The sequence below is a fragment of the Carya illinoinensis genome, chromosome 3 (assembly GCF_018687715.1).
Source record: "Carya illinoinensis cultivar Pawnee chromosome 3, C.illinoinensisPawnee_v1, whole genome shotgun sequence".
NCBI classification, from domain to species: domain Eukaryota; kingdom Viridiplantae; phylum Streptophyta; class Magnoliopsida; order Fagales; family Juglandaceae; genus Carya; species Carya illinoinensis.
This window is the reverse complement of record NC_056754.1, coordinates 8,974,173-8,989,274: the sequence shown is the minus strand read 5'-3', so window position 1 is coordinate 8,989,274 and position 15,102 is coordinate 8,974,173. Positions and strand designations below refer to the sequence as shown.

Genomic DNA, 15,102 nt, shown 5'->3' with positions numbered 1-15,102 from the left:
CTCGTAATATAATGTTGAATAATTAATAAATTATTTATTATGTTTAATTTTACTATGAATAATTGTTATATGACAAAGCGACGGTCGTTCATCTAGCAAAACAGGTGTGAAGGTGAATACCAAACAGCGCATCTATTCGGTTTATCTACAAGGAGACGGAGACCAGCTCTCTCGGTCCCTCTAGAATCGAAGGCAGCTCCTTCTCACTTCTTCCCCGTTCTGTCAAACCCAAGACAGTGAGCCAGAGATGGTGATCAAGAATCTTCTAGCCCTATCTCGCCGCTCCCACAGGGCGGCCACGTCCGCCTTCGCCAACACCGTCCGATCGGCTTCGACGTCTCCGGCTATTGCCACGCCATCACCCCCACCCCCCTCCCCTCCTCCACCAAGCGCCATGGTCTACGACCGTCTCGCGGAAGCTGTTAAATCGAAGATCAAGGAGCTCGAGAATCCTGACCCACGCTTCCTCAAGTACGGGTCGCCTCACCCGGTCGTTGCCGACCACACCCGGATCCTCTCCGCCCCGGAGACCCGCGTCACCACCCTCCCCAACGGCCTCCGTGTGGCCACTGAGTCCAACCTCGCAGCCCGCACTGCCACCGTCGGGGTCTGGATCGATTCAGGGTCGAGGTTCGAGACCGACGAGACCAACGGTACCGCACATTTCTTGGAGCACATGATATTCAAGGGCACGGAGAAGAGGACGGCCAGGGCATTGGAGGAGGAGATCGAGAACATGGGGGGACATCTTAACGCGTACACGTCGAGGGAGCAGACCACCTACTACGCCAGGGTCATGGAGAAAGATGTGCCCAGGGCGCTTGACATCCTGGCCGATATATTGCAGAACTCCAAGTTCGACGAGAACCGCATTAGCCGCGAGCGCGACGTGATTCTCCGGGAAATGGAGGAGGTAAGTCAGGGATTTGCTTGGGTTCAATGGATGCATTTATTGGACTTTGTTTATTAGTTTGACTGTTTGTGGGTGAGAGTAATTAAAATTCTGAAGCCTCTTTTATTTCTTTGGCTCCAGAAATTTTGAAACTTTTTAATTGGTGAGTGGTCGTTACCAAGTTCGGCGAGTGTGATTGTTACTAGTTTGACTGCATAACTTTGAAGCGTTTTATTGTTAATATTACAGGTTGAAACTCTCTCTCTCTCTCTCTCTCTTCTTTTTTTTTTTTTTTTTTTTTCCTTTTTTGTGATTTTTGCATTCGAGGTTAAGATTTTCAGTTAATGGCTTGGTTTCGAACCCGATCGAAGTTTTGCATTTGGGCACTAATACGAAGTTATTATAGGTCACGCGTGATGATGGAATTGTTAACCATGAATTTATGCATTGGTAATTACGTGCATTGCACATGATATAAATTGTTTGGTTAAGAATAACTATTAGTGAGTTTTTAAATTGGAAGTGTTAGTTGTTTTAAAAAAAGAGGAGTATTTTAACACAGAATTTGTAGGTTAACGCTGGTTTTTTTTTTTTTTTTCATCTTCTTTAATGGTTATCGTTCCCATGCCTGTCAAGTTCAAATTGGTTGATGTTAGTTTTTCAACGGCATAATGTGATTCACGTACTGAATAATGGGGGAAAAAGATTGCAATTTTATTTCCCACGTCCTTTATATTTCTCGTTTCCACTTCTTTCTCCCTTCCTGCAAATGCGTGCTTCATACTAGTTTACTATGTTGGATCTTAAAACTCATGACTACTTTGTTCCTTATTTTCCTAGTATGAGCAAATCCCCATCAATATTTATGCTAAGTTTAGTTTGAGGATCTTCTTTGTTGCTTTTAGAGCAGTCTTTGAGCTGAATAGTGAATGCCTTGGACATAGGCTTTATAGGAAACAATGACATAACTTTCTTAGTACGATAAGAAAGATAAGTGACAAAAATTCGTAAGTGATCATTTACTGCCCTGCCTTGCCCTTACACAAGTGGATGCTGAATATAAATGTACATTCAACGTTATACAAGCATGGAATTTTGAGATGCAATTTACACTTTATCGTGTTGCCCTTCCCTTCTCGTGTAACTCCCTAATGGAAGGCTCAAACCACATAGCCTATACTCCAAAAGAACTACTCAATGATACAATTGGAACCCCATTGGAACATTATAAAGAGCAAGAACTTCTAATTTACAAGCAATGTAGGATACCATACACTACCATTTATCCTTATCATGTGGGGAATCACAATCTACCCCTTTAAATTCCCAATGTCCTCATTGGGTTAGTCCATTGTAGGTGACACAGTTCAAGTTCCACGTTTCTGGTTGGGATAGGCTCTAATATCACTTTGAATGCCCCAATGGAAGGCCCAAGCCGCATGGCCTATACTCTAAAAGGTCTAATCAATGATACAATTGAAGCTCCATTGGAACATGATAAAGAGCTAGAACTTCTCCTTCCTAAGCAATGTGTGATCCCATACACCACCTTCACTTATCCTTATCATATGGGGTATCACATCTCGATTACTTTTATGAAGTGTGAAGTGTCTCTTCTGTGCTAAATCAGTAGCATGTGTGATAAATGAGAAATACCACTAGTGCCCTTTTCCTGAGTCAATAATCTAACACAGACTGTTTGATGTATTATTCAACTGATGTGGAAGTACTAGTGTTTGATTTGTCTTTGGTGGAGATGTTTGCCTTCATTCGTTGCTTATAATGTTTTGTTAAGGTTGTAGCAAAATTGCTTATAGGTTTTGCTATCTTGCTTTGTGTGTTTTAAGTTTGTATCTCATGTCCATGCTGTAGGTTGAGGGGCAAACTGAGGAAGTCATTTTTGACCATTTGCATGCAACGGCCTTTCAGTACACTCCTTTGGGTCGAACTATTCTTGGACCTGCTCAGAATATTAGGACAATTACAAAAGATCATCTCCAGAACTATATACAAACGCACTACACGGCGCCCAGAATGGTAGGAACAAAATAACAAGTTTCTTAATTTTTTGTTTGTGTATAGTGGATCGGAGGAATTGGTGAATATGTCATATTGTGTTTAGTTTTATTGCATTTTAAATCGATATGCAAGACTTGCTTTGGGAAGGGATTGTCATGGAGATTTTTTGGGACCTATATCTCAGGTTGTTGCTGCTTCTGGAGCTGTGAAGCACGAGGACATTGTTGAGCAAGTAAAAAAATTGTTCACAAAGTTGTCGTCAGACCCAACCACAGCTACTCAGTTAGTTGCAAAAGAGCCAGCAGCTTTTACTGGTTCTGAGGTGGGGAGATATATTGATTACTTTTTAATATCTTTTATGGCTGTGTATAATAGAATAAATTTTGTTGACATTGTAAAAACCAGGTTAGAATAATTGATGATGATGTCCCCGTGGCACAATTTGCTGTTGCTTTTAATGGAGCATCTTGGACAGATCCAGATTCTGTTGCCCTGATGGTAATGCAGGCTATGCTGGGTTCATGGAATAAAAGTGCTAGTGGTGGAAAGCACATGGGGTGAGTTATTTTCAGAACTACTTACCTTTGTGGCATTTCGGGTTTTGTTCTTCAGTCAGGCATTTTCTCTTTTAGGCACATCCATTAATAAAATGAAAACCTGTATACAGTTCTGACTTGGCACAGAAGATTGCCATAAATGAAATCGCAGAAAACATGATGTCCTTTAACACCAACTATAAAGACACTGGGCTATTTGGTGTTTATGCTGTTGCTAAGGTGAGGTCCCTAAACATTGTTGAAGCCATCAAACATTTCTGTCATTTACAGAATAAAATGGAACCTTCTTTATCTTCATTTCCTCCTTTTTTGATGAAAAAATAGACATGGTGCCAATAGGGTTATTGTAACTTCATTTATTTTTGATGAATTTGCTGTCTTGTTATTTCAGCCAGATTGTTTAGATGATTTAGCATACGCAATAATGTATGAGACCACCAAGTTGTGTTGTCGAGTTCTGGAAGAAGATGTTATTCGTGCACGTAATCAGGTACCCACCAATGCTTTCATTTTAATTTGATATCAGATACATGGTTACTTCAGATTTCTTTTTTTCACCCGAACCAGGCTAAGCTCTAAGAATGAGCTTAGTACCGTGACTAATAATCTCAGCTGGACATTTGTATCAGATACAAAGCTACTTTTGAAATCAAATTGTTCTTGTGAATGTGAAAAGCCATTTCATAGTGCATTTATTTGTTTCTTGTTTGTTTTGGTCAAATTAAACGTTGGTTGAAAGAAGCTTCAATTCCTTGAGGATGACAATGATATGGGGTGCGATACTGATATTTTGAAATAGTATTATTTTTTCAATATGGCAGTTGACAAATTTTCTATTGTTCTTTGTTCAAGATTATGTCCACAAACAGTCTCATCTACGTGATTTTGTGGAATTTGGTAAAATGATTCCTGTAGTTATTGTTGCTTGCTGCTGTCTTTTATTGCAGTTGAAATCTTCTCTGCTGCTTCACATCGATGGAACAAGTTGTGTAGCTGAAGATATTGGGCGCCAGGTGCAACTTCTCTCCTTATTGAAATGATAAGAGAGAAGAAATGATTCATTTAGGTTACTGTTGTATATCCTTTTTAATCTATTGTATATGAGGTGGTATTGAAAAACTGCAAGCAGAGAGAGAAATCTTTCATGCAGTCACTACTGTCGAGCTGGATTGAACCAATATCATTTGACCAGCTGATTAACTTCAGCAGGTCACTCTTATCCCTTTGTTGTTGCTTCCTTAGTTCAACGTGCATGTTATTTCTTGCTTTGTGTATGTCTTGTCGAACCCTGGTTTGAAAGATGAGATCTCTCTATGATTTAATGGCTACTAGGATGATTGTTTGGAAAGGTGTTATGTGTGTGCATGGCTAAAAAGAGAAGGTGATACCTGTGGTTTTTATATGTTTCAGATTAGAAGTAACCACTGTAAATATCAAATTTGATTAGGAAATCTGTTCTGCTACAATTCACAATTCCTAATTTTGCTTTCCGTGGTCCTTTTGTGCATGTAGCTACTTACATATGGCCGAAGAATCCCATCAGCCGAATTATTTGCCAGAATTGATGCTGTTGATGCAAGGACAGTCAAACGCGTTGCAAACCGATTTATTTGGGACCAGGTAAGTAGTATTAGGTACCTAAGTTACTGGATCTAGAAAATGAAGTAAAACTTTATGTAAGATTTTTCACCAGTCTGTTGATCAAAATGTGATGGACTTGTCTTCATCCGGTGCTTGGTTTTGCAGGATATTGCAATTGCCGCGATGGGGCCCATCCAGGGTTTACCTGACTACAACTGGTTCAGACGCAGGACCTACTGGAACCGCTACTAGTTCGCATCTGACTTATTCCTTTTTGTTGATTCTTACCTTTTGTTAGGTGTTCTGGTCTCAGATGATTTCTTTCATTTTACACAACCAATGCGCCAGGCCTGAGAGATGTCAGTGCCCGGCATCTTAATCTATATGTTTTAGGTCTTGTTTTTGTTTTTGTAACATTCATATGTAGAAATAAGCATGCCGCCATCATAGTTGTGATTGTGAAATTTTCCGTTAGCTCTCCCATCCTGCCATTATTCCTCATTGTTGGAACCTATCACAGTAATGTGGTCTTCTGAGTTCATGCACGTTTTGTTCTAAACGATTTACCTTTAGGTCGATTCTGTTCTGTACATGGGGTTTCGCCTTTTGCTTGGTCCGATAGATAATAAATTCAAGGATGTTATGGATATCTTCCAAGGTCAACGTACGTATTTCTGTAGCACATTACAATTTCCGGACATTGAAATCTTGTTATTTTATTTCTCGAATAATGAGACGACTTGAAAATCAACACTAGTTCAACCGTCAAAGCCTAGTTAATTAGTGTTATTACAAACCATCAAATCACTTCACAGCGAAATTGTTTTCAGCTGTGTTCACTTGTTTTTTTTTCTTTCTTTATTTTTTCCTAAATAAAAAATGGAATGGAATTAAGGTACTTCTGGTCCATTTGAGGTGTCTTCTTCCATTCAAACAGCTCAATCATCAACGACTGTTTCGTATACATCTGGTTGATGATGAATAGAGCAGCCCCTCAAAAAAGAAAAGAAAAAAGCAGCCCCCATTTTCCGGTTGATGAGGGTGAGTGCACGCCTTACGTCTCTTTCAATACTTCTCATCTATATGTTCTGGTCAAGGCTTTGGAAATGAGGAATTTCATTGCTGTTTCTAATATTGTTAAGAGGTCTCCGAATAGATCTTATAAAATAAAGGTTTTAAGTAAAGGTTACTTAACGTGATACGTCATATTTATTTTATCATAAAATAAAATTTTATAATATCTTAAGTTGAGCTATAAGTTGTAAATTCTTTTTATAAGATATCTGAATAGATCAAGCATTGATATGTTTTACACACAATGACACCTCTATACTTAAATTTCATGTTTTGGATTGAATCATTCAAGCCTTATCGGAAACTGTATGTGTCTGAAGTGATCTATTAAACCAATTCAAAGATTTTAAAAAGGAAGGAAGAAAGAAGAAATCTTCAAAAATGATAAAATAGAAACAAAGTTTAGTCAATCATTTCTGCAGATTCAAAACTGGATTTTCCTAGCAGTTAACTCAGCCAAGAAACACACGTCAATCCCAATCCATTGCCTACTATTTATAAGACCCAATACCATAACCTAAAGGCATTCAGAAATTCCCTCCATCACCTATCCACAGTATCTATAACTTCTTGCACCGATGTATCCCAATAAAGCCGAAGCACCCTATGCCAAATCAGCTCCACCACCTCCAACTTCAGCCACTCCATTTGCAAAGCCTCATGAGGGACAATGGTCTTCCGGACTTTGTGATTGTTTTGAGGATCCATCCAACTGTAATAGCTGCCATGGATACATTTCTTTTAACCCTTGCAATCTTCCTCTCAAAATCGCCCCCCCTTCTTGATGTCTTAACTCTTGTTCACTTTTGTAGGTCTCATAACATGTTGCTGTCCATGTATCACCGTTGGCCGGATTGTGGAAATTGTTGATAGAGGGACCACATGTAAGCAAAATACTTAAATCCGTTTTCAGTATAAACTAATATCGCTTTTGTTTTATAACACTAGAGTTAATGAGGAACATGTGGGTACGGGTCCAATTTATTAGACTCATGATGGTGTTTTTGAGATGGAGTGTTTGTTTGGATCCCCCAAACATAACAAAAGTTGTTACTTAATACGAATTAATGATGTTAATGTGTTGAATGGGCAGCATGTCTGATTGGTGGCCTCATCTCCTATGCCATGGGCTCTGTTGGCTGCGGATGGCTGTACGCTTGTACATACAGGTCCAAACTCCGAGGCCTCTTCTCACTGCCAGAGGCTCCCTGTGCAGATTGGTTGGTTCATTGCTGCTGCTGTGCTTGCTCTCTTTGTCAAGAGTATAGAGAACTCCAGTATCGTGGGGTTGATCCCTCCATTGGTAAGCTCTATTCCCTTTTAACACATGCATGTATTTTCTGTCTCGGCTCCTAGAGGTCTTGATATCTCCAAGGTGAATGGCAAGAGTCCTTCCAATTGGAAGTCGGTGTAAAAGACACACTCTATATATAGTTAACATTCTAAGATCTAATTTGCAAGAGAAGTTTAAAATTAAGTTCTCTTGCAAATCAAATCTTATTGTATCAAATTATCACTAGTGTGGAGGTCATGTCTTCAACGATGGCTTACTAATATAATTTTTTATATGGCAATATTCTCAGGTTATATTTTGATAAAACAATTTATCAATGGTTCCTATAGAAACCTTACAACAGATTTAATCACATAATCAATATTTTTTTTAAAAAAAAAGAACTTGATAACATCTATTTCCTAAACCACCACTCCAAGAACAAAGACCGAAAAGTAAAGAAATGAATCTCGATCTAAAATCCTGACTGGAAAAAATAAAAGTGACTCTCGATCGGTTGGAGGTTTCATGATGATGAGTCCCTTTGTGTGCGCAATGGATTTATATTCCATCGATAAAAATAACATGATTCGTATTAGATATCCAAACATGTAGATTGGAAGTTTAAGATTAGTGCTGAATGATGCATTTTGGTGCTTATTTGTCGTTATCTTTTGCGTGAAGGTTGGGAAGCCAATGTAGAGAAGTGGAACCGGGAAGGACTCACGCCTCCTATAGCACCTGGCATGGCTCGTTGATGCAAAAATTGTATTTTTGCCATAAACAAGATTTGATTATTGTATATTTATTTCTTTAAGACATTGTCATTTTGTATTATATGCAACGTGAGTGTGTAACTCTCTGTTGTCTTGTGCACGCATTTGAGTCCATTTCTGCTGTTTGGCTTCTGTAATTCTGGATGATTCATTGTATTTTTCCATCAGTTCTTCCACCTTTTACATACTCTTTAATTGCATGATTTAAAACCTATGGCTCCCGCTCTCTTTATAGTGTCTACAGAAGTGCATGTTCAGGAATTGAAGTATATAATCTTGACAAAATGATAGCAGCAGGAACTTCCTGGATTGGAGCAATGTGGTGGGATTCAGATTGAGGGTCATGTTTCTTTTATTTGCTTGATTATTTTCGTCAACATAGTCGGTAGTTTTGAAAAGCCAACTCTTGGCACGGGTCTGACCTTTCATTTGTCAAGCTCTCTGTTGATGCTCTTAATTCAGTCAACATGTTCCATAATTTGGAAAACACAAGTATTGAGAGAAAGATTTGATCTTTCAATTTACAAGTTATCTTCTACGGTGGTGTATCAGCACCTTGATATTGATACTCTGATATGGCATTTATTACCTACCATTTTAGCACAAATGATCCAAAGTCATGAATTGAAGGCTATAATTTATGATATCTCGTGCAGTTATGACCACGTTCATTTGATTGCTTGTCATTATGTTAAAGAAAAGGGATGTTTAAAGTCATTCTCATCCATTTGGTTTGCAAGGACTTTGGCTTTAAGTATATCCTAATGACCAATTTCAGGTAAGTACATGAACTAAAGAACAAACATAGACATATTATTCAGAATTGAATTCTTTTGGAAGCATTTAACCAATCCAACGTCTCTGCACCGGTTAAATTGACCTCAAAGAAAGTACTCTTTCCCTGCTATCACTCTATATAATAATCCCAAACAAGTTCCCTAAGAAACCCAATTCACCATTTCCTACCGCAAAACAAAACAAGTCTCTTCCGGTTAGAGCTCTTTCATAGACTCTGATTACAGTCTCCAATTCAATATGGACATGAAGGCAGATCACTATCTGGAACTCGAAGGTGGCGACCATGACCAGAATGATGTTCTCTACGCAGAAATTAGGAAGCAAATTCTGCTTTTGACAGCAGATGAGGATGAAGATCTCCACAAAGCCAAACGGCAAAATTCCTCCTCCATTGTTGCCCAAAAGAAGCTCAAACAGATTAATAGATTGTACTTACCCTGCTATATTACAACCTGGAAGCTATTTCAATTGGTGGGAAAATGAGAGTACTAATTCAGTACCTGCATGGCTTCTGAACCTGTGGAAAAATGCCAATGGAACTGGGGTGTTTATCCCTCAGGCAGCCAAAACCAGAAGATATTACAAGCCAGGTATGTGCTTAATTTCCTTCGTTGGATGACTAGAAAAGTACTTATGTCCCCAGTTCCTGGGACTGATATATCTGTGATCAATTGTTACAGGGCGGATGAATAGCAGAACATACAAGCGAGTGGAAAACAAGTTCTGATGAACAAAAAATACATCTTCATGGGTCAAAGAACCAAGAATCTACCTCATCAAGAAAGTTTAAGATTTCAACTTGATAGGATGAAACGAACACAAATAGATAGGATCTAAAGCATTCAGTTTTAGTGGTGGTTGTACAGAAAGACAGAAACAAAATCGACTGCTGCAAGAGTCAAGAACGAAAAGCATATCTTGTAGTAGCATATAATAAGGAACTTGCAATTGAAAGTTCTTTAGTGATGTCAATGGAAATTAAAGGACTGACCTAAAAAAAAAACAAACCTACTCTGGCAACATGTCAATGAAATGGAATGGACTGTACATTGCTGCATCCAGTCTAAAGCAGATCTCTCAGATGGAAGCAAAATACAGTTCTTAAGCATGCATTATGCAGAAGTACAGGATCTGCAACATACTTGCAGTAATGGCACCATACTTAAGTCTTCAAAGTGTATCTAATTATGTAACTGTAGATTGAAACGAAGCATCATATCCTTATATAAGTGGAAATTTTCAAAAAAGAGATCACGATAGTACATAATTGTTAAGAAAAATTACATTTTTACTTTTAAAATGTGCAAGTCCTGCACACTCTATTTTCAAATAGAGTATGCTGGACTAGCACATCCTAAAATTGTATCTAGTATTACTCAATTGTCAAACATTAGCAACAATCACTGTATAATAAGAGCATTGTTGCATTATAATTAGGTGGTAATTAGAAGCATCTATCCATGCCTAACGACTTAAAGGCAAATTCTTAATCACAAAATTTAAGAGACCTTTCTCTAGTTATTAAATGTCGATATTGCATTTTCAAATGGAATGTGCAGAATTTTCACATCTTAAGCCTGTATCTACTTGACCAAAAGCTAGGGCATGTTATCAAGACACTTGTTATCATCAAGTTGATGAAAAACATAAATCTCAAATATATCTTAATTTAAAAAAAAAATATTCGAGATTTAAATATTATATTTTTAATTGTAACGTGATATTATATATTGATTATTTATTTATTTTTTTAACAAAATACCCAGATGTTACATATCAAAATTGTAGGTACGAAAGCGTACCAAAATCCCGGAACCAAACAAATCGGGCGAAAAGAATTTAGAACTGTACACTAAACATAACTGCTAGCCGTTCGATTTGGTTACCCAGGTTCGTGGACCCGCCCTAGTCGTCCACGTCAAATATGCACACATGGAGGGAAATGGGAAAGCCTCTCTCTTCTCTCTCAGTAGAGACGGCTTCTTTGTGTCGTGTCTTCGGTAGAGAAACCCAACGACATTGTTGAGCTGTGGTTAGTTAAAATGGGGCGATGTTGATGGCCGCCTCGTAAACATCGAACACTTCTTAAGTCTCCCCCACATTTTCTTTTTCTCCTCCTCGGATCTCTCAGATAGTCTCTTCGATCTCATCGCCCACCTTTCCCTTACAAAATCCCTTCCTTTTTTCGTTCCCTTTTGCACCGCTTTTCATTTTCCATCTTGAGTAGAGAGAGCTACGAAAGAAGAAACCATTGAAATCACTTTCCATATATATCTTAATTTCTTGTTTTCTGTTTTCTAATTTCCTCTCTCTCATCATGGCGTCGTTAACGGTGCCCTGCCCTAAAACCTTATCCCTTCCCCGTCTCGGATCCACGAATAAAAGCCACCACAAGCTGCTCTTCTTTCGTCGCGTGTCCAGTCCCACGCCGTCTGTCTTACTCGGATCTTCGCTAGTGTGTTCATTCTCCTGGACTTTAATCTTTGGCATTTTCATTGATTCGCACTATTTTTTGGTGTTCAAGTTCTACTCGTGGAAATATTTATTTGGCTTTACTGTGTGCTTTTTCTTTTGTTCTTAATTTATATCAACTCTTGTCCATATTTAATATTGTGCTGTTGAATGATTTATATTATACATTTTTCCCTTCCGATACGTAATTTATATAAACTATTGTCCATATATGTGTCAACGATTTTAATTTTATGGAAAAAAATGAATATAAGAAGCCTTTTATTTCGTAGAAACATGTAGTCATTCGATGATTCTTTCCAGATTTTCTGGGTAGTATGTACGCGTAGTATGAACAGCGTTCTTTATGTGTAGTAAGCATTACTGGGAAAAAAATTTAGTGGTTCACCTTGACGTGTGAGGAGAGAGTATTTACCCAAGTGAATGATATATGTATCTATCATAGTTTAAGACTGCAGATTGATTGTAGTTTGCATTTCATACATCAGCATGGTTTCGATCAGATAGAGAGCGATCCTTTGCGGTCATGCCATCGTGTCTAATGAAGGCAAGAGCAAAATTACAGAAGAATTGGCTGCCCGGCTTATGAATTTTGAAATTTTCAGTTGTCTGCGTTCTACCTGTCGATTTTTGGTTTTCTGGTTAATTAAAGAAAATTGAAATCTGGTTTTCTGTAAGGTTTTCGACTAATGCAAATGCACGCTGTATGAAGATTTAATAATGTGTAGTTCATGTATAATACATTTTTTGGCTGCAAACTCTTTATTATTTAGAGGTATAATTGTCTTGCAGAGCAATAACTGGAAGCAATACAGGGACTGGAAGGTGTGTGCAAAGCTTAATGAGGTAAGATTGTACTCAATAAGCAAAAAGTTCCTTATTTGCATAAGATATTCATTATGAGCACCTACTAAGGCTACTTGAATTCTAGGTTACAGCCGAGAAATCTTCAAATTCTGTACCTGTACTTCCAACAATATCTGGAGTTGCATCACCAAAAGGGAAAGATGAGTCGGCACATCTTGATCAAGATACTGTTCAAGATGAATCGTCAATCTCAGCATTCATGTCTCAAGTATCAGATCTTGTCAAGTAAGTCAAAGTGGGTTTGGCGCACACACATTCTTGCAAGTATTCTTCACAGTAAATGTATATTAAACATGTCATTCTTGTTGAAGTTTGTATCATTTTCATTCACAGGCTTGTTGATTCAAGAGATATTGCTGAACTGCGGCTGAAGCAGTCAGACTGTGAGATCTTAATAAGAAAAAAGGAAGCTTTACAGCCAATAGCACCATCTAGTCTGCCACCACCTCTACCCTATGCAATGCTTCCGTCTCCTCCTCCACCAGCGACGTCAGCTGCTCCTGCTTCAGCACCAGCACCTGCCTTACCTGCTCCTGCAAAGGCAAACACTTCGTCTCATCCACCACTGAAATCCCCCATGGCTGGAACATTCTATCGTTGTCCTGGACCAGGTGAACCACCATTTGTCAAGGTAAGTGGCAGTGTTGGTGACCACTTTGAGGGCTCCCCCCCCCCCCCCCCCCCCCCCAAAAAAAAAGGACATGACAGATGAGAAATCATGTCTCAAGCAATTCGAATGTGTATATACTTCATTATAAAAAATAAAAAATAAAAAATAAAAAAAAAAGGGTACATATCACATTATTCACCATATGGGAAAAACAGTAACGGCTCTTATAAATATTTAACCATTTTCAGGTAGGAGATAAAGTCCAAAAAGGTCAGGTTGTCTGCATCATTGAGGCCATGAAACTGATGAACGAAATTGAGGTACCTGTTCCCTACTTGATTGTTCAAACCTAAGAGGGTTGATTCCTAAAAAATCTTCCATTCTTGTCTTTACTAACCCCTCTCCTCTTACTAGTTCATTTCTAGAAGGTTTCTTTGTGTGTTTTTAATAAGAAGATAGCTCCAAATTTATTGATAAGCCCACACTTGTAGCAAAGGAATACCGTGGTTACAAACTCACACCTAGAATATACGAAAAATAAAAGCCCAAATCAAAATGTGTAAGCTAGAACAAAATTGGTATAAACTGACTACAGACTGTGGACTCTTGTTAAGACCTGTCATTTCAACATAGCACAGGCAGTCCAGCTCTATCAATTCTAAGGATCATTATAATGTCTCGAGCCTGACAAGAACTCTCTTGCATCCCCATTTGCACCCTGTTTTACCAATAGATCAGCATCTTGATTAAATTTTCCGAAAATGTGTTTAATAGAGCTCGGACCTCAGCCACTGCGCTTGTTCCCCATCTATTGTGATACCTCTATATGATAAGATTAAGGGTAGGTAGTTTATGGGATCCCACATTACTTGAGAATGAGAAGTTCTTGCTCTTTATAAGGTTCCAATGGGGCTCCAATTGTATCATTGACTAGTCCTTTTGGAGTATAGGCCATGTGATTTAGGCCTTCTATTGGGGCGTTACAAATGGTCTTAGAGCCTATCCCAACCAGAAATGTGGGACTTGAGCCATACCACCTACAATGGTTGTGATACCCCTATATGATAAGATTAAGGGTAGGTGGTGAATGAGATCTCACATTACTTGGGAATGAGAAGTTCTTACTCTTTATAAGGTTCCAATGGGACTCCAATTGTATCATTGACTAGTCTCTTTAGAGTATAGGTAATGTGGTTTAGGTCTTCCATTGAGGTGTTACATCTATAGAAGGGAGAGAAGCCTACAATCAAAGCCCCTTGTGTATTGCAGATGATCCATACGCCATTCTTCATTATGGATTGATTAGAGAAACGTTTTCTTGAATGAAATTGCTCGAGTAACCTTAATTTTCACCTATGCATTGTTGTGCTGATATAATTGATTATTGGGCCCCTTTTTCCCCACTGGGATTTGAGACTATGTTGCATTCCACCTTGAGACCAAAGGCTGCTAATCTTCAATTTTTCTCACCAGGCTGATCAATCTGGAACAATAACAGAGATTCTTTTAGAGGATACGAAACCAGTTAGTGTAGACACGGTGATCTCTCTCTCTCTCTCACTCACTCTCTCTCTCTCACACACGCACGCACGCACATATGTTGTGGTTTATACTTCAATTTATTTATCTGAATTCCCTATATTATCCTTGCAGCCTCTTTTTGTCATCGTACCGTGAGTTACTTGGTCACGTCCTCCTCCAAACTTCTGGGTGGTAGTCACTCTTTTGGGTTTAATTTTCATTGGATTGTAAGAATTTAGTAATGTTTCTGTTACTCTATAGTTTCTCATTTAATAAGGTTTGATTTAAGGATATTTATTCTCTGTTAACGTTATGATTACTACGTGTCATTTACGGCCATAAAGTTGTAGAATATAAGAGTGACATTGGAACGTACCTTTTTCCTATTTTATAGACAGCTTTTCATGGTGTGTTGTAAAATCTTGTTATTTTTTTTTTTTTCCATGTCTGAGACCTACGCTGACATTTCCCATGTTAGGATGGGATCTCGACTTGATATTAGATCGGTGCTGCTTAGTGCTTCCCATTATAAATGACATCAACAGATGAGCATTTTAGTATGTTCAAATTGCCAAAAGCTTCCTTAATCAATGCACTTGAAAACGTGCTACTGTGCAGCTCATATATTTACCCATCAGCACTAGAGTACTAATTTCAACGTG

General features: G+C 38.4%; 3 protein-coding genes across 4 annotated transcripts; all 3 read left to right on the top strand.

Annotated features, from left to right (window-relative positions):
• The first annotated feature begins 96 nt into the window (after positions 1–96).
• Positions 97–5,639, top strand: LOC122303080 (probable mitochondrial-processing peptidase subunit beta, mitochondrial). The gene is made up of 9 exons (XM_043114628.1): positions 97–913; positions 2,765–2,929; positions 3,096–3,233; positions 3,317–3,468; positions 3,579–3,687; positions 3,860–3,958; positions 4,416–4,481; positions 4,981–5,088; positions 5,215–5,639. The coding sequence occupies exons 1-9, from the start codon at positions 248–250 to the stop codon at positions 5,299–5,301; spliced, it is 1,590 nt and encodes a 529-aa protein (XP_042970562.1). The 5' UTR covers positions 97–247; the 3' UTR covers positions 5,302–5,639.
• Positions 5,640–6,474: 835 nt separating this feature from the next.
• On the top strand, positions 6,475–8,384 carry LOC122303962 (protein PLANT CADMIUM RESISTANCE 9-like). Its single transcript, XM_043115955.1, has 4 exons — positions 6,475–6,837; positions 6,936–7,007; positions 7,217–7,426; positions 8,081–8,384. The coding sequence occupies exons 1-4, from the start codon at positions 6,702–6,704 to the stop codon at positions 8,152–8,154; spliced, it is 492 nt and encodes a 163-aa protein (XP_042971889.1). The 5' UTR covers positions 6,475–6,701; the 3' UTR covers positions 8,155–8,384.
• Positions 8,385–10,927: 2,543 nt separating this feature from the next.
• Positions 10,928–14,860, top strand: LOC122303079 (biotin carboxyl carrier protein of acetyl-CoA carboxylase 2, chloroplastic-like). 2 transcript variants are annotated; one of them, XM_043114626.1, is made up of 7 exons: positions 10,928–11,425; positions 12,235–12,288; positions 12,374–12,534; positions 12,643–12,940; positions 13,168–13,239; positions 14,393–14,458; positions 14,573–14,860. In XM_043114626.1, exons 1-7 carry the CDS (start codon positions 11,288–11,290, stop codon positions 14,594–14,596), a joined length of 813 nt encoding a protein of 270 aa, XP_042970560.1. In that variant the 5' UTR covers positions 10,928–11,287; the 3' UTR covers positions 14,597–14,860. The 2 variants fall into 2 exon arrangements, with proteins under 2 accessions (XP_042970560.1, XP_042970561.1); XM_043114627.1 differs by having other exon boundaries at positions 11,335–11,425; positions 12,374–12,590; positions 12,623–12,940.
• The last annotated feature ends 242 nt before the right edge of the window (positions 14,861–15,102 follow it).